General features: G+C 41.3%; 2 protein-coding genes and 1 long non-coding RNA gene across 3 annotated transcripts; 2 read left to right on the top strand and 1 right to left on the bottom strand.

Annotated features, from left to right (window-relative positions):
• Positions 1 to 11,514: 11,514 nt before the first annotated feature.
• LOC4325035 (AP2-like ethylene-responsive transcription factor PLT1) lies at positions 11,515 to 15,570 on the top strand. Its single transcript, XM_066309074.1, has 8 exons — positions 11,515 to 11,920; positions 12,027 to 12,738; positions 13,034 to 13,116; positions 13,398 to 13,486; positions 13,614 to 13,687; positions 13,827 to 13,877; positions 13,990 to 14,066; positions 14,604 to 15,570. Exons 1-8 carry the CDS (start codon positions 11,767 to 11,769, stop codon positions 15,440 to 15,442), a joined length of 2,079 nt encoding a protein of 692 aa, XP_066165171.1. The 5' UTR covers positions 11,515 to 11,766; the 3' UTR covers positions 15,443 to 15,570.
• Positions 15,571 to 17,403: 1,833 nt separating this feature from the next.
• LOC136354966 (uncharacterized) lies at positions 17,404 to 20,680 on the bottom strand. The gene is made up of 2 exons (XR_010738910.1): positions 20,489 to 20,680; positions 17,404 to 17,906 (listed from the first exon to the last, which is right to left on the bottom strand). It is a non-coding gene; the product is annotated as an uncharacterized lncRNA (long non-coding RNA).
• On the top strand, positions 17,685 to 20,092 carry LOC4325034 (extensin-1). The gene is made up of 3 exons (XM_015774813.3): positions 17,685 to 17,913; positions 18,563 to 19,597; positions 19,773 to 20,092. The coding sequence occupies exons 1-2, from the start codon at positions 17,685 to 17,687 to the stop codon at positions 19,570 to 19,572; spliced, it is 1,239 nt and encodes a 412-aa protein (XP_015630299.1). The 3' UTR covers positions 19,573 to 19,597; positions 19,773 to 20,092.
• Positions 20,681 to 21,402: the final 722 nt, after the last annotated feature.

Raw genomic sequence — 21,402 nt, 5'->3', positions numbered from 1 at the left:
TCCCCTCCACCTCGTCCCCACCGCCACCGCCGCTGCTCCCAACAGAGAGATAAGGGAGAGAGAGAGGGAGGAAGAAGGGAAGGAGATGGAGGATGACATGTGGGTCTCACAATACATTTTTTGTGAATGCCATATGGGTCCCACATATTTTTTTTATTTTTGTTTTTACTCTAATGCTACGTAGGACAAAGACTCAGTCAAGACCGCCACGTAGGCGCCACGTCACCCAAAACCATCTCAAAAACCACCGAGGGACATTGTTTACACCAATTTTGTTAGTTGGAGGAGTCGATATACAACGTTTTGTGGTTGGAGGGCATCAATCATACTCGGGTGATAGTTGAGGGAGTCAAAGTATACTTTTTCCGTTTGTTGGTATGAGGCCCGTATTGATGGGCCGAAACGTGCGGCCCATTTGGAGGAAGATGCTAACCGATCGTGTTTTGCTGGGCTGTACTGTACTCGCGGAGGCACGTGAGTACGTGACATATACACACACAGTTTGTAGGAGTACAACTAGTATATGCAGGAAGGACGCGTCCTGTTTAGGGGACCTTAACATTTCGAGAATCATCACCTAATTAGTAGAGAAACTGATTTATTAACCTTTTATTTTCTAAATTCTATAGCTTTATAGAAGTTAGAATCTACCAGCCCCATTCGTTACCCTAATAAACCAAATCTAAAGTTAAAATTTAAATTTTCAAACTTAATTTTGAAATTGATTTTAAGATATTTTTAGCGTTAGAATTACCTTTTAAATCGCGAAGAACACATATATAAAAATTTTACCTATAAATTATTTTTTATTCCCTCACAAGCTGTTTTGGCCTATTAAGAAATATGGGCAACCAATGAGAACCTAGACTGTTTGGAAGAGTCAGAGCTTTTGAAAGAAGCCGCATAAAGCTTTCCTAGGAGCAAGTTTAGCAATAACTATTGGCTCCAGATCATTTATAGTCAATTTAATAGCCAATTCATACAATAATTACATATAAACATGTACTACGTAATTAATGTCTGGTCCCACCTGTCATACACACATGTGTCTTGGAGTCCATGCTGCAGCTAGCTACAAATCTGTAGCCCGCTGCTCTTATCTCTAATCTGTTATCTCCTTAAAATATGTTTATAGCTAGCTTATAGTCTGTTATTGTACATGCTCTTAATAGTATAGTCCACTACTACCTCTAAAAATTAATACATCATCTATATCCACTTTAATAGTCTATTCATACAATATTTTATATAAAATATATTGCACCATTAATACTACTTGGCATACATTTCATACATGCACAATATCTTAAAGCCTGTGTCACAGCTGCTTTCAAATTTGTAGTCCGCTTTTTTTCTCTCTTTCTTCTCCTGCTTTCTTCACACACTACTACAAAAACGATTTTCCTGGACAGGGACACTTTTAGATTGCGGGCGGGCGGTAACTCGATCCGCACGAAAAAATCAGCTCATTTTCTAGTGCGGTCCATTTAAGAGGACTGCACGAAAAAATTGATTTTCACAAATGGACATATTAAGTGAACGGCACGCAAAAATGAGACTATTTTTGCAGGCGGATGTCTTAATTAACCGCACGCAAAAATGTATTCCCTTCCACACACTTCAAAATTTCACCTACTCTCTCTACTTTTTCCTTTTATTATTCACTCCTCCTCTCATCTCTCTCTACCTTTTCCTTTCCTCCTCTCCTCCCCTCCTCTTTGAGCGCATGGTGCGAGTGGGAGGCCACCGGCTCGCCACCCCTCCCCTTGCAGATCCGGCGGCAATAGCGACAGCGACAGCGGCGGCGCGCGGCCCCTCCCTCCCCTTGCAGATCTGGCGGAGGGGAGGGGGGTCTTCGGCCGGCAACCATGGGGACGACGGCTGGAGAGGATGGTGGCGTCGTCGGCGGTGGGGAGGCATGGGGGCGGCGGATCCGGCGGCACGCGGCCCCTCCCCTCCCTCTCCCTTCGGCTCCCCTCCCGTCGTCGGCGGTGGGAAGGCATGGGGGCGGCGGATCCGGCGTCGGTGACAGGAGCGGGCAGCGGATCCGATGTCTGGGAGACCGTCGGTGATGGGAGCGGGTGGCAGATCCGGCGTCTGGGAGACCGTCGGCGACGGGGGCGGGCGGCGGCGGCAACTGGATTAGGGTTAGGGTTTTGGTTTCGATTTTCTTTTTTTTTTGTTTCGATTTTTTATTTTCCCGTGCGGGCGGCTTAAGTGCGATTTTCGCATTCGCAGACCCTTCGTATTGACTAAACGAAAAAAATTGTTATTGTAGTAGTGGCCTGCATGTGCTTATAGCTAACTTATAGCATATGCTCCTTGCTCTATACAAGGCCTAGGATTTGGATGAGCCCACCTACCTATCAAAAATAATAAAATAAAAATGAAGGAATAAAAACAGAAACTGTAGGACCAGCTTACTGGTGGCGTTGACCACCAAACTGAAACTGAACAAGAACCGCATCCTCGTTAGCTTTGTCGTTTGTGTGCGTTCCTCAAGCAACGATGGAAAAACTATGCATATATATAGCTATAGTCTCGATCATTCATATCTCATTTTGGATTTGGAGTTAATTTAGCTAGCAAGCAGTGACGTAATTTTTGTATGGGTGATCCAACTTATAATTTTTATAATATCCTAAATATAAAAGAAGTTGAAAAATATCAATGAATAATCAAATGTGCATTTTAATATATTAAAAATGAGTTTTTTTCTTTTTCAAAAGTTTCTTTTCACATATGTTATATGTATGCATTGGGCTAGGATTTCTTTTTTCCCCTAGATCGGCCTACGCTAGCAAGAGGCCAAGGTCACGTGAGAGGTAATTGATGCTAATTAACTGATCTCTGATCATATGCATGCAGCAGCATCACTGATCTGATCATGGTCATTGAAGCGAACTGAAACAACGCAAACGACGTAGAGAAACTACAGCTAGTTTGAGCGACTTGCAGCAGTAATTCAAAGCTGAATTCGCATAAATTAACTGCTATAGCTAGCTAGACTAATTCTATGCATTGGTGCATGCATGAGAACTGATCATGTACAGAAAATAGGAATAGGATGAGACCACCTGCATGGTCGATCTGCCAGAAGAAAGTTGTAAAAGAAAACAGTTGAGGAAGAATTAAGATGACGATGAAAAATGTCGAGAGAGTATGCAGATCTGATGATATACAAAAAATGTGCAGTCCTAGCTAGGTAGGATAGGTGATAGCTGCGGTTATCACTGACAGAGACGACTGAGAGCAAGTTTAACGGTACTAATTTAATAACCAATTCATACAATAATTGCTTACTATATTATTAATATATGATCTCACATGTCATATACACATTGCATCTTGTAGTTCGCGTTGTAGCTAGCTACAGATCTATAGCCCGCTGCTCTTCTCTCTCATCTTTTATTTTATTAAAATATATTTACAGCTGGCTAAACTGTTATTGTATCTGCTCTGAACGAGCTACTCCCTTGGTTTCATTAGAAATAATCTAATACGGTATGTGGCACTGTCTAAATTTATAGTACTAATTAGATAATATTATATTTCATATTAGAAGTACTAATTAATTAAGATAATATTATATTTCGTATTAGGTTTATTTTTTATGGGCGAAAAGGAGAAGATTGATCACTGAGCCGTTTACGCGCGTATAGGAGTAGCCTTCAAACAGCTCAGCGAGTGTTTGAGTGAAAGGGAGTGAAAGGGACTAATTAAACTTTAGTCCCTCATAAAAAAAACACCCGTTCAGGTGTTGTTTGGGTGGGAGGAGGTGGTGTTTGGGTGGGAGGGACTTATTTTGTCCCTCCCACGAAAGTATAAGTCCAGTCCCTCCCACCCAAACAACACCTCAGTCATCTAGTGATAAGCCTAGCTAAAACAAAGCTAGTCCCACAAAAGCTGCCCAAATCAATGCAAGTGTTTTTAGTGGGATTGCCTCCCCTACATTGCTACTATACCCCTCCCCCTCAAAGACTACTCGTACGCATGCAATCCATGTTTAATCAACTGTATTAAGTGCAAAGCACGGTAATTAATTAGTATATGTGGTACTAGCTAGTACCTATGGCTTTAATTAACTACTATTTACGCTAGCTATAGGGTTATCTTTACAGTGTTTACGAGGAGGCACGGGTGGGTGCTCCGTTGATTTCTCCTAGGCTGACTGACTGCATGCATTCTGCTCTTACTGCACTGCTGCTAGGGTTTGAACGATCTGCGCGATGTACGCATGCACCGCTATATATATTTTTATATGTAATTAGTAGGAGTATTTCTTTAGACTACCTTTGGTTTGCATCTCAAACTACCTAGGCCAACTTGTCATTATTTTTTTTTCATTTTTAAGCTCACCGTTCGATGAAAGGAAATTGTGTGAATATACAGCTATTTCACTCTCGCCCAATAAGCCTTACGTACACTCTCATATCTAATAAATAAAAGTTTGTGTACGAGTTGTCCTTTATATATATGAGAGGTGTCGTTTTATCTCTTTTCATTCTTCTTTCCTCCACCTCACCATTTAGTTCTATGTGATATTTTAGATTTGTGTTTAGATGTCTATAGTACTTTTCTCTCTTGCCATATGATCCATATATCATTTTATTTCTTGTGATATAAAAATACTTTAAGTATGACTTATACATTAACATATTTATATTATTTTTTTAATAATGCGAATGGTTAAATATCATTTTAAAAATTATCAGTGTTATCTATTTAGAAAACGAAAAAAGAGTATATGTATTAGACTAATTAAAACTATATTTATTTTGAAAACTGGATATATGATTAAACAGTAACAGCATGCATGCATCCTCGGAGGAAGCCACGTCTTCGATCCTTGTCCTAGCTCGGAGTTGGAGGCATCTCTTGGTGGCTTGTCAGTTTGCCGACAACAAATATTGCTGCCACACATCGTCAATCAAGCTAATTTGTTTTGGTTGTACTGGAGTACTACTTATATAGTGTACTCCTATATACAAGTGTTTTTTTATGCTTTGCTACAGGAATCAATAAACAATCGTCAATATGTTTCCTTTAACAATCAAGCTAGAAGTATCAAGGACATTATTTACTAACAATAAATTAAACTGGTTTACCAAGTCATATTTGAAGAAAAATAAATTTAGTAAATTATGTAGGAGATTGTAAATGAAATATTGGACCAAAATTTGCATTGCATAAAGCAAAAGATTAAAAAAACAATAAAACATCAGAGTTTATCAGTAATAATCATGAAACAAACAAATGCCCGTGCGGAATATATTGATAGGTATATTTTAAGTATTATAAAAATGATGGACAAATATGTTAAAATATGGTAAAAATGAGGTGAGTAGTGATGATAGGATATGCTTGCATGTTAATTTGTACTGGAACTCAATACATTGTAGATTATGTTGCATGTTTACATGAGCTTTGATATACAATTATTGCTAGCGGGTGATGATGTGATATGGGCCCTGTTTGGAAGATTAGCCTAGGGCTAATTTTGATAGCTAATGTTTAGTCATGAATTGGTAGGCTAAACATTAGTCTAGGGTGGTATGTTTGGATCCATAGGCTAATTCAAGACTAAAAGGTAGAGAGAGAGTAGAAAGAGAGGAGAGAGAGAGAGAGAGGGGGAGAGAGAGCTGCTTTTTGATGGTCCCTACATAAAATTAGCACCATTAGCACCCCATGGAGGGGCTAATGTTTTGAGGAGGGCTAATTCACTTTAGCCTCAAATTAGCCCACCTGTTTGGATCCTTGAGGGCTAATTCATGGCTAAAAGGTGAGTGCTAATAATTAGCCCATGGAACCAAACAGGGCCATGGTTGCATATTAAGTTTTAGATTTAGTGGGTTATAAATTTATAGAATGTATAAACATGCAAAATATACATACATGTTATGTACAAATGCTACAGGAGAATTGTATGATAATATAGTAGATATGAGTTCTAAAATTTTCTTTCTTACCTACTATATAATTTTTTTTCATGTGTTTATATATTTTTTTACCTTTATTAATTATCCATAGGTTATAAATGATTGTATTATATAGTGTGCCTTTTGGGGGAGGGGGAGATGCAATTTACACCCTTGATGAATCATTCAAAAGCTAAAAACAATTGAGATGATGCGGCTTTACGAGAGAAGAGATAATTAGCATTAACTATAATTAGTGGGGATGAACTTTATAGATCTATAGGATGTATAGACATGCAAAATATACAGTATTTGTCAGCGAGTATATCAGGTATTACTATAAATTATTTACATATTAGGATAAATTAAATATTTTTAACAATAAACTTACCAAATATATAATGTGTGATCTAACTAATTAAGTATATTTTTTTTGAGAAATCATATTCATAAAGGGAAAACGCAGATGATTGACCAAAGATGATCTCTTTCTTTTCTCTCGCCTCTCCCTTTGCAATCCAAAGTAGGGATGTCATATGGAAGCCCTAGCGCCCTTTCCGTGGTTTGGCTTTATCATCGTTGAGCGGTGTAGCTCTGTCGTTGGCATAGCGGCGAGCCGGCTATCAGTCTCACACAGCGGCCGGCTCAGTGTTAGTTTCCTTCCTCAGTGTTTTGTGCGGTGATGTTGTCAGCGTTGAGTTTTTCCTTTGTCTTCTTTCATTTTCCTGATTAGGGCAGTCTCAACCCATAGTATCCATAAGCAGTGTCTATGGTGCCATGTCAATAAGACATCACAATATAAACTACACTCCACAACACATGATTTCTTAAAGTGGGCCATTAATAAACGCATCATATTTCTTCTCTACCAATCATATTTATTCTTCATCTATTATGAATACACTAGTCTTTCCCAATGCAAAACTTGATAGTGTCTAGTACATAGGTTCTCGTGTTGAAGCTGTGTCTTGCATGAGACTTAATTTTTTTCCTCTCTTCACTCTCTCTCTTAATTAATATAGTGCCACATAAGTTAAAAGTCCTACATGACAATGTAGTTAATTCCATAGACACCATCTAGGTGAAGGGTTGGGACTGCCCTTATAGCCTCCCAAGGCTTGAGTTTTGTAAAATTATTTTCATACTATATCAATAAAAACTTCTCACCTTATATATGTACCGTATGGTGTTGTTCGTTAAAAAAAACATGTTTAGAATCATGTCAATGTGCTAAACGGCAAATGGAAAAGAACAGCAGAGAGATTATTGCTCATGAATTAATGCAAGTGCATCAATCGAAGACTCTTGGGCGTATGCACGCACACGTGTGGGTACGTGCCCATGCTAAGGGCACCCACAATAGTTATCTATAGGCTCTCTACAAGAGATCTATGTCAGCATATTTTTCTACTTGGAATGTATTAAATGAAGAGAGAGAGCAAAGCTATCTACTAACTTAGAGATAGTCTATAGAGAAAAACGAGGCAATGCATGAGAGAGCTATAGATACCAATGTAGACATACTATTAAGTTGGTTTACTATTAATCGAGTCTATTGCTGAGATGTACATGTTTTATAGATAGCACCTTACTTTACCATTGTGGGTATTGAGTAGAAGAAAAGCATGCGAGCACATGACAATGGACTAAGCTTGCCATTGCACATGCTCTTTTTTATCGTTCCAAGAGAAGATTATATTGGCCGGTCGATGATGCATATGCATGATCGCCGTGTGCACGTGAGAAGCCTGACAAAATATTAACCCCTGCATGCCCTCTCGATTTCTCTATCATTTTTGCATGTGTTATCTACAACTCTCTACTGCTCTATACATTGCTTAATCCATAGTTCACTGTCAAATGCATGCAGAGGTGATCAATCTAGTATTAGCTTGTTTGTTTGTCAAATGTATACAGTGTGTGCCTAGCTATACTTGTATGTATCTATATTTATACAATGATGGAGCAGATATTTTTAAACCCTACAGACAAACGAATATACCTAGTATCTGTTACTCCCTCCGTTTTAAGTTATAAGACATTTTAATTTTGGTCAAAGTCAAACTATTTCAAATTTGACTAAGTTTATAAACAGATATAATAATATTTATAATACTAAATTAGTTTTATCAAATCAATAATTAAATATATTTTCATAATAAATTTGTTTTGGGTTAAAAATGTTATTACTTTTTTCGACAAACTTGATCAAACTTAAAGCAGTGTAACTTTGACCAAAGTCAAAACGTCTTATAACCTGAAACGGAGGGAGTACAAGATTTCTAACTTAAATATATCCTTTCAAAAAGTAATTCAATTGTGTATTTATATATGTATATAGTTTTTTCTTTTATCAGTCAAGACCCAAGACCATGGACAAATTGGTTCAGACGGAGTCCAGTAGTTGTACACGTACGTATATCTCAGAAGCGAAATAAAAATGCATACTCTATTATATTTGCCATAACACGTATATGGTCAAGCTAAGCTAATTTCAAGACTGCCACTGGGTTTATATATTCTTGTCAAGTTGATATATATATATACACACACACACACACACTCCAACCAAAAGCATAATTGAACCGATCAGTGCATCTAGCTGTAGTATGCACAACAAATTAAATAAGTATAATATCGTTTTAGTTTTTTTTTCATCAGCACTTAGTGATTGGTCATATGCAAGCTTAATTGACATTATATAATTCCTTGACCAAGATAGTACTATATATATTTAAATGATCGAGGAATGTATCTTATGCACACAAACTTCTCATACACACCAATTATAAAATGTCACGGAAAATTATATAAAAAGTTGAAACACATACTTTCAGATTTTTTTTGTCATGCACCTTTCATTATATACTAGTCGTAAAAAAATAAAATTCTGACATTTTTTACTTTTAAGCATGTCAGTTTTTTTTATTTTTTTGTTACTGTTAAAATATAAAGAATTTGAATATGAAACTTTGCATATTTGTGTAGTACTATTGTTCAATTTTCCTAGATTTTTTCCTAAAATTTCTTAGCTAATATACACCGAGTAAATACGAGAAGTTTGTATGCATAAGATATGTTTCCACGTAAATATATATAGCACAACTATATATATACAAGGTTGTTTTCAGTGTTCTCGTTGATGTTGTAGCAGATGTACAATGGTTGAAGTACACCACACACTTGTTGCGCAGTGTAGACTACGTACGGTATAACTTCTGACGGCTGAGATCATCAAACTTCTGAATTCTGACGGTCGAGATTAACTGTTAACTGCCCTTTTCTCTGTTCCGGCCAGCCGGCCAGTCTCCTCAACTTATGATTAGACGTATTCATAAATACTGTACTACCCATGGGGGGTTAATTTACTGACCGGCCATGCATGCAGTAAAAGTAGTAATTAATCAGCCTAATCACACTCTGCATCAGTGTGAAACTGAACTGTAAAAAAAAAGAGACACCTAGCTAGCTTAGTTCAGTTTGAACAGAGCCCCTGCATTTGCTTAATCAGAGAGAGAGAGAGAGAGAGGGGTTAGCTTTGACGGTCAAAGTTTTAGGCGGATGGGAGGGAGGCAAGGGGTGCAATTACCAAGATAAAAACACACACTCTCCCCCTATCTTAACCTCCACTTCTCCTTCCCCCCATAAAGCTACAGATATCACCAGAGAGAGATTACTGTTGTGTGTGTTCTTGTTAACAATTTGTCATGGAGGATCCTATGCGAGGTTTTTAGGGTTTCGCTCGCTTCTCCATGCGTTTTAGAGAGAGAAAGAAGGAAAATTAAGCTTTTTCAATGGCCGGAAGACAAGGGTTCGTGTCCTCTTCTAGGGTGCAGGTAGCACATCATCCTCTACTGCAATTCCGTATATGAATACATGAATATTTGACAGAGCTATACTAGCAGCTACTAGCCGTTTTAATTTGTTTTCAGGTTTTCTGCTTGCCTGTCCTTGATCTTCTTTGGTGTTTCAAACCAAAAGAGTTCCGTATATTTTCTCCAGCAAAATGATCTTCTATGATGTTATTGTTTGCTTTACGTACACTGCATGATATATTCTCAGATTACATTTCTAATGGTCAACTGAAAATGGCTGTGGTGGGCAGGCAGCATCATGGCATATACTATAGTAGTAGGAAAAAAAATACAAGACGTTTATGAGTCTTTTTTTTCTCTCCATTTAAATCTACTCTTCTTGATATTCAGTAAAAACAGATCCTAAATTCTGATGTTGAAAGACGTGTATACATATGATCGTTTGGATTATAACCTTGTGGAAACTCTTGTATTATACTTAATAAAGCAACAAGGAACACATACTATGGGGGTGTTTGATTCACGACTGTATTTTGCCACACCACACTTTTAGTTGTCACAATTTGTTAGCCATGTGTTTAGTTCAATAGAATGTCCATATACCATAGCTCAAATATTTTCTTATCAACTTTATCACACTTTGTGACTAGTAATTTGTCTAGCTACCACACTTTTGTGACTGCTGCAACGTGCATAATCTTAGTTGTGGTAATGTGTGGCTGACAACCAAATACACCCCTTCATGCTGCTGTTGTTTTTTCTTATCCTCTTCTTTTTTTAGAGAAGGTTATGTTTTTGAATTTTATTCCTTCTAATATATCCGGCGAGTCTTTTGCGCTCCGTTAAAAAAAAATAAGTACGATTCCTCTCTTTGATCTCTCTATGTTTCCAGAGCAAATTAACCAAAGAGCTATCTAGGGCCTTATTATAGTACTTGCTCTAAATGTGTGTCTGTGTCAGAGGGAGGAAGGAGAGGTGTGCCTTGGGGCATGTAAACAACCTTGTCAGGGATTCAGCTTCTGCAGGTGATTGAGCTGTGTGAGTGGTTTTAGGGTTTGAGGAGATCAGGTCCAGGCCAAACCAAGCCTATCTTCACTCTATTCATATATGCTGATTAATTATATAAATTCACCAGTCTTGAAGAACTTTGTTTTGGCACTATATAGTTTGGATGCATATACACGCATATGTCAACTGCATGCATGTATGGCCAAGGAAAACCCAACCGTGCAGTTTGCATGTGCATTCCTGCATTTGAAAAAGAGAGAGATACAGGAACATCTGCCCATGAATTGAGATCCTGGACAAATAGAATGACTCTTAGATCTTGCTCTCATTTCTTTTTTGCAACCTTGATTATATTATTTATCCCTCTCTTACTACTACTACCAACTTTTCAGTCAAAGGGCAGTGAAAAAAGAAGATGATATTTTATACTATTATCGAGCCCAAGGCCATTGCTTTATATACAAAGCTACTGCATACACTGTATTGTAGTAGTATACTACTAGTAGTATTGAGATCATGTAGGTTTCATGCATATAGACAGGCTTAAATATTCACAGGAAAATGAGACAAAATATGGTGGACTCACCCCCCAGAAAGCAGAAGCAGAAAGTGGTTTCTGTTCAGTTAAACCATGCCCAATGTTTTTGTATTGCATGCACACACAGGTTACAAATTCATATTTTTTTTAAAAAAAAACAAAAGTGCACAAAAGCTAGACCTCCTTGCTGCCTTCTCCTACATAAGGGAGTACTTCCATTAGTAGTAGTACTACTAACTTAGCAATTAGCATCATGCATATCTATCTTATATAAATATCTACCAGTGATACTGTTGCTTAGTGCTCCAAACCTCTCTTGACCTCTTCTTCTTCTTCTCAGTTAGCTTAGCTTAAGCTTCCCCTAACCTTGAGCTCACCACAACAATGGCGACTTGATCTAACAGAGCTTAACCAAGTAGCAAATCATACATATAACCATAGCTTAATTCGCATTGAATCTTGTCTTGTTCAGTGTGAATCATCAACCATGGCCACCATGAACAACTGGCTGGCCTTCTCCCTCTCCCCGCAGGATCAGCTCCCGCCGTCTCAGACCAACTCCACTCTCATCTCCGCCGCCGCCACCACCACCACCGCCGGCGACTCCTCCACCGGCGACGTCTGCTTCAACATCCCCCAAGGTAATTAAGCTCACCAATCGATGCATGCATTCATGAGCTAGATATAGCTAGTGTTGGTTGGGATTTGAAGAGACATGCATGTTTGATTGATTGATTTGATGTGCAGATTGGAGCATGAGGGGATCGGAGCTCTCGGCGCTCGTCGCCGAGCCGAAGCTGGAGGACTTCCTCGGCGGCATCTCCTTCTCGGAGCAGCAGCATCATCACGGCGGCAAGGGCGGCGTGATCCCGAGCAGCGCCGCCGCTTGCTACGCGAGCTCCGGCAGCAGCGTCGGCTACCTGTACCCTCCTCCAAGCTCATCCTCGCTCCAGTTCGCCGACTCCGTCATGGTGGCCACCTCCTCGCCCGTCGTCGCCCACGACGGCGTCAGCGGCGGCGGCATGGTGAGCGCCGCCGCCGCCGCGGCGGCCAGTGGCAACGGCGGCATTGGCCTGTCCATGATCAAGAACTGGCTCCGGAGCCAGCCGGCGCCGCAGCCGGCGCAGGCGCTGTCTCTGTCCATGAACATGGCGGGGACGACGACGGCGCAGGGCGGCGGCGCCATGGCGCTCCTCGCCGGCGCAGGGGAGCGAGGCCGGACGACGCCCGCGTCAGAGAGCCTGTCCACGTCGGCGCACGGAGCGACGACGGCGACGATGGCTGGTGGTCGCAAGGAGATTAACGAGGAAGGCAGCGGCAGCGCCGGCGCCGTGGTTGCCGTCGGCTCGGAGTCAGGCGGCAGCGGCGCCGTGGTGGAGGCCGGCGCGGCGGCGGCGGCGGCGAGGAAGTCCGTCGACACGTTCGGCCAGAGAACATCGATCTACCGCGGCGTGACAAGGTATTTAGGGTGCAATTAATTAATCATCTATCTATATTTTGCTCAAAAAAGTTCATCTACTAGCTAGCTTAGCACAAATCATCATCAGTGTAATCATATATATTCTTTGATGATTTAACTGTGTTGCATGAATTCATTCCTATTTGATGTTTGTGATTTGGATCCCATTTTCTAGGATAGCTATATAGGTGATAGATTGATCATTAGATTTGTAGGATTTATCATTATGTCATTATTATGTGGGACATGATTGTTGTGATTAACAAAGTTGTAATATCTTTTGGTTTGGTTATAGGCATAGATGGACAGGGAGGTATGAGGCTCATCTTTGGGACAACAGCTGCAGAAGAGAGGGCCAAACTCGCAAGGGTCGTCAAGGTAGGCTAACTAGTGCCATTTAAATCGATTAATTGTTTTTTTATGCTCCAATGGCGATTGATACTGATCTTGTTTCTTTTTCTAATGATCATTTCGGGATCGAATGATCTTCCTCTGTTTGATCGAACTTGGCTTTTGAATCTACAGTCTATCTAGGTGAGTGAGATTCCTTGAACCTAGATGTTCTGTTTGCGATGCATGTATATATTCGGTAGATTGAATTATTTGCTGATCTTTGCTTTCTTGAAGTTTAATGATCTTATAAATTGTAATGCTGATAGGTGGTTATGACAAAGAGGAAAAAGCTGCTAGAGCTTATGATTTGGCTGCTCTCAAATACTGGGGCCCGACGACGACGACAAATTTTCCGGTGTGTTTATAATTAATATACAGATTGTGTCACATTGTTATTTTCTCACTCTTTTATTTGATACTGATCTAGTGTAATGATGATTACTAAAACTGTACTTAAAGGCAATGGTTTCTGTATTTTTCAGGTAAATAACTATGAAAAGGAGCTGGAGGAGATGAAGCACATGACAAGGCAGGAGTTCGTAGCCTCTTTGAGAAGGTTGGTCTCTACAATCAAGATATCCATACTATACTAATTAATTTCCTTTTAGATTTATAGTAATTTATCTATCGCATTGAAGTTAATTAATTATCTGATGCTTACTGATACTAACAAATACTGTTCCTTATATGTGCAGGAAGAGCAGTGGTTTCTCCAGAGGTGCATCCATTTACCGTGGAGTAACTAGGTACATATATATATGCATCATTGTACAATTAATTTTTTTAATTTTTTTAGGGTAAAAAATGAAGACTGTGATATAGATCCATTAATTTGATCTTGTGTACTTGTAAATATAGGCATCACCAGCATGGGAGATGGCAAGCAAGGATAGGAAGAGTTGCAGGGAACAAGGACCTCTACTTGGGCACCTTCAGTAAGTACAAATATTCATATTTATACTGCAAAACCATATAAATCCATATTAATAAGTATGTCCTTTCTCATTGAGTATACAAAATATCATATTTTCTTGGCAAGTACAATTTATTCATTCAGGGCAAAATAGTAGTAGTAAGAAAGAGGGGTGACTCTTCAAAGAACACAGAGCTTACTTAAGCCTGTAACTAATTAATTAAACTAAAAATGTGATCTGCAAGTCATGTCAAGTTGCATTACACCACTAATATATATACTCTGTGCATGCTTGCATGCTCTCCTCATGTGGCTAGCTACCTTTTCAAACCTTCCATGTCTGGTGCTACTCCTGTCTCCATTCACCACTGCACCTGGTCAAGATCCTCACTAATTAAGAAACAATAATGCATTATTTGCAGTAAATAATTTAACTAGTGTTAATCACATTCTTTGCAACACAAACTAATCACCAATTAAGCTAGCTAGCTAGCCAAAATGATAATCTTGCTTGCATGCGCTAATGGTGTGTGTGATGATGGTGGTGTCACGCATGCAGGCACGCAGGAGGAGGCGGCGGAGGCGTACGACATCGCGGCGATCAAGTTCCGGGGGCTCAACGCCGTCACCAACTTCGACATGAGCCGCTACGACGTCAAGAGCATCCTCGACAGCGCTGCCCTCCCCGTCGGCACCGCCGCCAAGCGCCTCAAGGACGCCGAGGCCGCCGCCGCCTACGACGTCGGCCGCATCGCCTCGCACCTCGGCGGCGACGGCGCCTACGCCGCGCATTACGGCCACCACCACCACTCGGCCGCCGCCGCCTGGCCGACCATCGCGTTCCAGGCGGCGGCGGCGCCGCCGCCGCACGCCGCCGGGCTTTACCACCCGTACGCGCAGCCGCTGCGTGGGTGGTGCAAGCAGGAGCAGGACCACGCCGTGATCGCGGCGGCGCACAGCCTGCAGGATCTCCACCACCTCAACCTCGGCGCCGCCGCCGCCGCGCATGACTTCTTCTCGCAGGCGATGCAGCAGCAGCACGGCCTCGGCAGCATCGACAACGCGTCGCTCGAGCACAGCACCGGCTCCAACTCCGTCGTCTACAACGGCGACAATGGCGGCGGAGGCGGCGGCTACATCATGGCGCCGATGAGCGCCGTGTCGGCCACGGCCACCGCGGTGGCGAGCAGCCACGATCACGGCGGCGACGGCGGGAAGCAGGTGCAGATGGGGTACGACAGCTACCTCGTCGGCGCAGACGCCTACGGCGGCGGCGGCGCCGGGAGGATGCCATCCTGGGCGATGACGCCGGCGTCGGCGCCGGCCGCCACGAGCAGCAGCGACATGACCGGAGTCTGCCATGGCGCACAGCTCTTCAGCGTCTGGAACGACACATAAAAAAAAAACTAGGTTAGCCAGCTTAATTAGCAGGGTAAACCACTGACACAATTAAGCCATACTTAAATTAGGGTTCATGAGATGACCATTAAGCAGGTTATTATCATTAATGATGTTTAATTTCTCAATTAGTACTTAGCTCAAAAGGAGGGGATTTCTTCTGAAGGATGGTGATGGCTTGTGAAATTGAACCTGGTGTTCTTGCCATGATTTTTTTTTCACAAGCTGCCATTTTGGGGTTCAGGTTCAGAAGGATCCTGATTATTATTAACCAGCCATATATATATAGAAGGGTAGAAATGGAGGTATCCTGCTTGTAAATTGGGGCAATGGTAGCTAGAGTTGATGCAATGACCATGCTTCATGTGATGAGAACTAATTGTCTTCCTCTGATCAAATTAAGCAGGAAGATTAAGCAAAGCTCAATATTGTTTCAGAACCATTCTTCCTCCTGTATATGCAGTCTGGACTGTTCTTGATGTCTCAATATTAGTGTGTATATGGGCTGAATCCTTTAAGGTGCAAGATAGGCCCAAGATTATGCATATCATGAAGTTGGGCTGGAACTATACTGTTTCTTCATCATGTAGTGGTTAAGCTTGGCAGCCACCAACTGCCAATTAGTTCCAGCTTTTCTTCATCAAATGAGCTTCCTGCCTCCAATAGCCATCATGTAATGGTTCAGCTGGATTTCATTCATGTGCCACATGAAAAGAATGAAACAAATTAAATAGCATACTAGCAAACAAAATTTGTTGGTTAGACCTGCTCAATTGTCTTGTGGAGCAGTACAGATAGGGGACAATGGCAGCCTGCAAAGCTTTTGACCAAAGGTCACCTCTTGCACTGAGGTTTGTTAGCTGCTATGTTGTGGTTAGTAAGAAGTTTGAGCAGTTGAAACCTTGTATGATAATTGACAAGATAAAAGTGAGGCAGCACAGAGAGAGAAAGAGATAGACCATTCACCCCTGCTCACCTGACAAGATAAAATTGGGGACGGTTAAACTTCTTTTCACCTGGTATTTGATTCCAGGTGACTTTCCCAGCTGGATTGTATGATTCTGCAGCTATGCATAAGTACAATGAAATACATCTGGTTAGAAAACAAAACAACGATGAATGATGAAGTAGACTGATACCAAACCTTCAAGGTTGTTTGCGCATATGCAAACAAGAAAGGTTATGTATCAGGGCCTGGCTCTGCAACACCACAGAGGCACTGAGCAGTAAGGTTTCACAACTGAGTACAGAAGGCAACTTACCAGGGATGTTACACAGTGGATGTTTTCCAGAATAACTTCGGTTTAATTGCAGTACAGTGAACACCCCATTAAACGGAAAATTAGGTGCCTGATGAATTTACATCTCAACAAACCTTCCACATTGTTACCGTTTACAGATTTTCAGTTTCTGTTGTTGAGGAGAGTGGCTAGGAAATATTAACAGTTCCTGACAAGGTGGGCTGACATAGCATATTTCTTGCAATTGGACGCCCTGGAATTGGGCTAACTTCAGCAAATAAAACTGTAGCATCCACCACCCCGATCTACCCTGGTCAGAGCTTAAAATGATATTTCTTAAAATTTATAGACAACTCAGATAACACATTTGTATTTACATGCACAGTAGTTAGTAAAATAAGTGAAAGAAAATGTTTATCATCTTTTGCAAGGGCACACACCAAGCCCCACTATAACCACAAAAAATGTGTACAGAAGTCCTCGAGAATTAACAAACAACGAACTGAAAGATGGACATCATGGATAAAACTTGCAACTGCAATTCATGTCAATTTGCCACATCACGGTAACAACTTGAAGTACACTAGCCAAATAATTCAGTGTCCATCCCTCTTGATAACATTGATCGTCAGCCTATAATGTAAACCTTTAAAGGTTTGTTTCAGTGAGAGTTTGGATTCTGAATCCATTATACGTCCAACTAAAGATATACTCATTGAATTCTGAATTAGCAATTGCTCCATGTAAAGTATTATTCCAACTATAAAAGGTTATCTGAAATCACAAAAAGAATATTATATTCTCCTAGCTAGACTCAAGCAGAGGATTAAGTACAAGAACAAATATTCAAATGGCCATACTGTTCTCTTGCCATCCTCTACCTGCTCTCTCAAACCTTTGGCATCTTGGACACTATATATATCCCTCCATACCAGAGCCATAACCATTCAGTCCTCTTCTCCTGTCCTCACACTTGAGAAACCACTGCCAATTGTCAAACAATGAAATTTAGCATGAGAGGACAGCCAAAGGGTATCCCATGGCTGGTATTGGCCATGCTGATTGCAACTTTCGCAATGCTCACGGAGGGAGCTACCAGCTTGTCGCCACCTTCTCTCTCCCTAACACCAACGTATGCTCCTGTTATTAAGGTGATAGGGAAGGTGTACTGCTATAGATGCTTCAATGAGGCACACCCAGAAGAATCCCATGGGAAGGAGCACCTGAAAGGTGAAAACTTGTTATCCCCGTGTTCTTGTGTTCTAATCATGCTTATGGTTTTATAGTGGAAATATGTTGATATTGCTACTTTCCCTAACTGTAACGCTTAAACATCAGGTATTAACAGAAAAAAAGAAGGAATGAGTAATATCACATAGAAGAAGTCATTTGTTGCAGAGGCCGGGTGTAATTTTATTTCTTATTAATGAGAATCTCCCCATTATCTAAAAAAAGAAGAAGTCGTATACCATATACCATGTTGTTGTACACCATTAGTGGTGTGCATCTAAATTGTACACCATGTTGTCGTAAAAATGCACTGTACACAAATTACAGTAAAACACAACAAAGATAATAGACTAAGCTACAAGATGGATAGAATTTGCAAACTACTCATGGTTTCCCTATACACCCTTCTGCGTCTCATTGTCATTTCGGGCATGTTTGGATTGCTACCATACCAATTTGTTGTTAGTGCCAAATTTTAGGCAAGTTTTGGCACTACCAACATTTTGGTAAAGGTTTCTATTGATTTGGCAAGTTTTGGCATCAATCCAAACATCACACAAGTACTATTTAGACTACCAAAAATTTGGTAGGGCAAGATTTGGCACTAAACCAAAACAGCCTTTCATGTTCTGTATCATGGTCTGTGCAGGAGCAATGGTCAAGGTTACTTGTCAGGCTAATGACCAGGCACTGGTGGGTTTCGGCTATACCCAAGACAATGGCAAGTACAGCGTGAGCATCACAGGCTTACCACTCAGCAGCACATATGGGGCCGACTCATGTAAGGTTGAGCTCCATTCAGCACCAGGAGGATCTGACTGCAACGTGCCAATCGAGCTAAACTTGTCTGGGCTTAGCGTTTACTCGAAGTCCAATGAGGAAGTGGTGCTCCAAGCCAACCAAGTAATGGCATTCGCGTCACAGAAGACATTTGGGTTTTGTTCGAAACCTCACATTCAACCACCAATTTTTCCATACAATTCACCACCACCGTCCCCTTACCAGTATCCCTCACCTCCTTTCAACTACAAGTCCCCGCCGTTGCCAAATCAGTTTTCACCCCCTCCATTCAACAAGTTTCCACCTCCATCTCACCAGTATCCATCACCTCCGCAGAGTTCCTACCATTCACCACCACCCTATCAGTATACACCTCCAAACAGCTACCAAGCTCCACCAACATCTTACAATCACCCGCCACCCCCATATGGATACAATTCTCCGATCCCACCAACCAACAAGTATTTACCACCCCCATACTACTTCAACTCCCCACCGCCACAATACCAGCATTCGCCACCTGCAAACAGCTATGTATCGCCACCACTAGCTCACCAATATCCCCCACCTCCATACAAGTCACCACCAATACCTCCTTACTACTTCAACTCTCCACCAGCAAACCATTATTCACCACCTCCATACAACTTTGGATCTTCTCCCCCAACCTACCAGTACTCTCCACCATTGCTTCCGAAAACTCCAAAATATTTACCTCCTAAAGTTCCTCTTGAGATGTCTCCACCGGCACATGCAACATCTCCACAGCCTCTGGTCCACTATAGCCCTCCGCCACCACTGCAGCATGCTGGCATATCATCGACAACACCATCTGTGAACTCCTATCAATCCCCGCCACCAGTAAATCAGCTGTCATAAGCATCAGCGATGAGGCTCCTGAAGTGTAAGTTTTCTTTCTGATTTATATGGCATAATGCACGATTTTCAGGAGTGATGTGAATTTTCAGACTTTAAGGAGAAACTCAAGAAATATAACTAAATTTGCTACATGAATGCGAGGCAATTGTATCCACAAAGTCAGTGACATGTTATCTATATATTACTCAATCTCCTTTCAGGATCAGGCGTCTGCAGAATAAACGGGAGACTTGAAGTCTACCTCGAGAAGAAGCAGTGGGTTAATTCGAGTTCCAGGCATCCATCTCAGTATCTAGGATTGTTACGACAGTAACTAGTATTGTTTCAGCTTATATCTCATTGCCTAGAGCTAATTTCAGCAGGGTAATCATAAGTCCAGTAAGCATTGCCAGTGTCTCTAGTTTTCAACTGAATTCAATGTATGTTGTTGGTTCCTAGCAGCCCATATAAAGCTTTTCTTATGAGCACTTATTACATAAGAAAATCAATCATATGAGAGGAATATGGTTGCTTGGCTGAATACTGCACTAGTCCCATTTTTTGTTCCACATTATATGTGCAATATATAAATCCAAATGCACCTCTTCACCACAATCAAACAAAAGAAAACCCTGAAATTATATTCTGTGATCGAAAATGAGCGTAGAAAACAACTCACGAACCAATCACTAGTCATCACTAAATCAGAGCTTCAGGATTTCAGTAGGATCCAGTGCAGTGCAGACACACCAGCACGTTCTTCAGCGGGCATAACATTTTTCAGACGTCGCATCTCTTCCACGGATCTCGCGGTATCTAAACAGCATGATCCTCCCACAAACGAGAAGGAAAACCTCTACATCGCCGATTCCTACGATTTTTTCCCAAATGCAGCCGCCGAACTAGTAACTTCAAGCAACGGGCTCCAAGGACATACCGGAGAAGACGAAGACGACAACGAAGAAGCAACCGGTGGCCATGGACGCGGCGTTCTCCCGGAGGTGGCGGTTGAAGCATCGCCAGAGGCCGCGGCGACGGCGGCGGGACCTGCCGTCGCGCCGCCGCAGAAGATCCGGATAGTTTTTGGGTGGGCCTGACAAGCCTTTATCTGGGCCTTCCATTTGGGCCCGATGGGCCACGCGTGGTGGGCCGCGACGTCCCTTTCGGCGGTTAGCTTTCAACGTCACACGACGCAACTGTAGTCGTGAGCCAGGCGATTTGATTAATTGCTTTTGCATTCTACTCCCTCCTTTTTTTTAAACTAACCAATGCTACACATTAGGAAACGGAGGTGGCACTACTATAGAAAATTCCTTTAGCTCTGACTCTTTTGGAGTTGGAGAAAATAAAATGAGATTTATGAGGAGAGACGTCCCTCCAAATATTTTTTAAGAATAAATTATGAGCGTGTTCAAGATTAAACACGAAAACTTAGGATTGAAATCACATACCTCTAGCTATTGCACTATCAAATACATCTCTAGATAGTTTTAGCTTCATGGAGTTGAGCTGGTTGTAATGCTCTCACAAAATAAACTAGAGATGAAGTAGATTTTAGGTTGCTTCATAACTTTATTTCAAACCCAACTCTTGAAATAAAATTTAAGAGATCGAGTCTGCTAACATGTCCTTAGAACTAGAACTAATTAAAATTTATCAGGTTATTTTTTATAATTGATATGGAGGTTCAGGATTCTCACCCATCATTTTCCAAAAAAGCGAGCAACTAGACAAAAAAAGTGGCCACAAAACGAAGGAAAATGGCAAAATTGGGGGTGGCTTTTTGTATTTCTCTGAGCCGATGATGTGCTTGAGGCTGGCATTGCAGGAGGGCCAGAAAAGAAAGAAAAG

The sequence above is a fragment of the Oryza sativa genome, chromosome 1 (assembly GCF_034140825.1).
Source record: "Oryza sativa Japonica Group chromosome 1, ASM3414082v1".
Lineage (NCBI taxonomy): Eukaryota > Viridiplantae > Streptophyta > Magnoliopsida > Poales > Poaceae > Oryza > Oryza sativa.
This window is presented reverse-complemented; position numbering and strand designations above follow the sequence as displayed.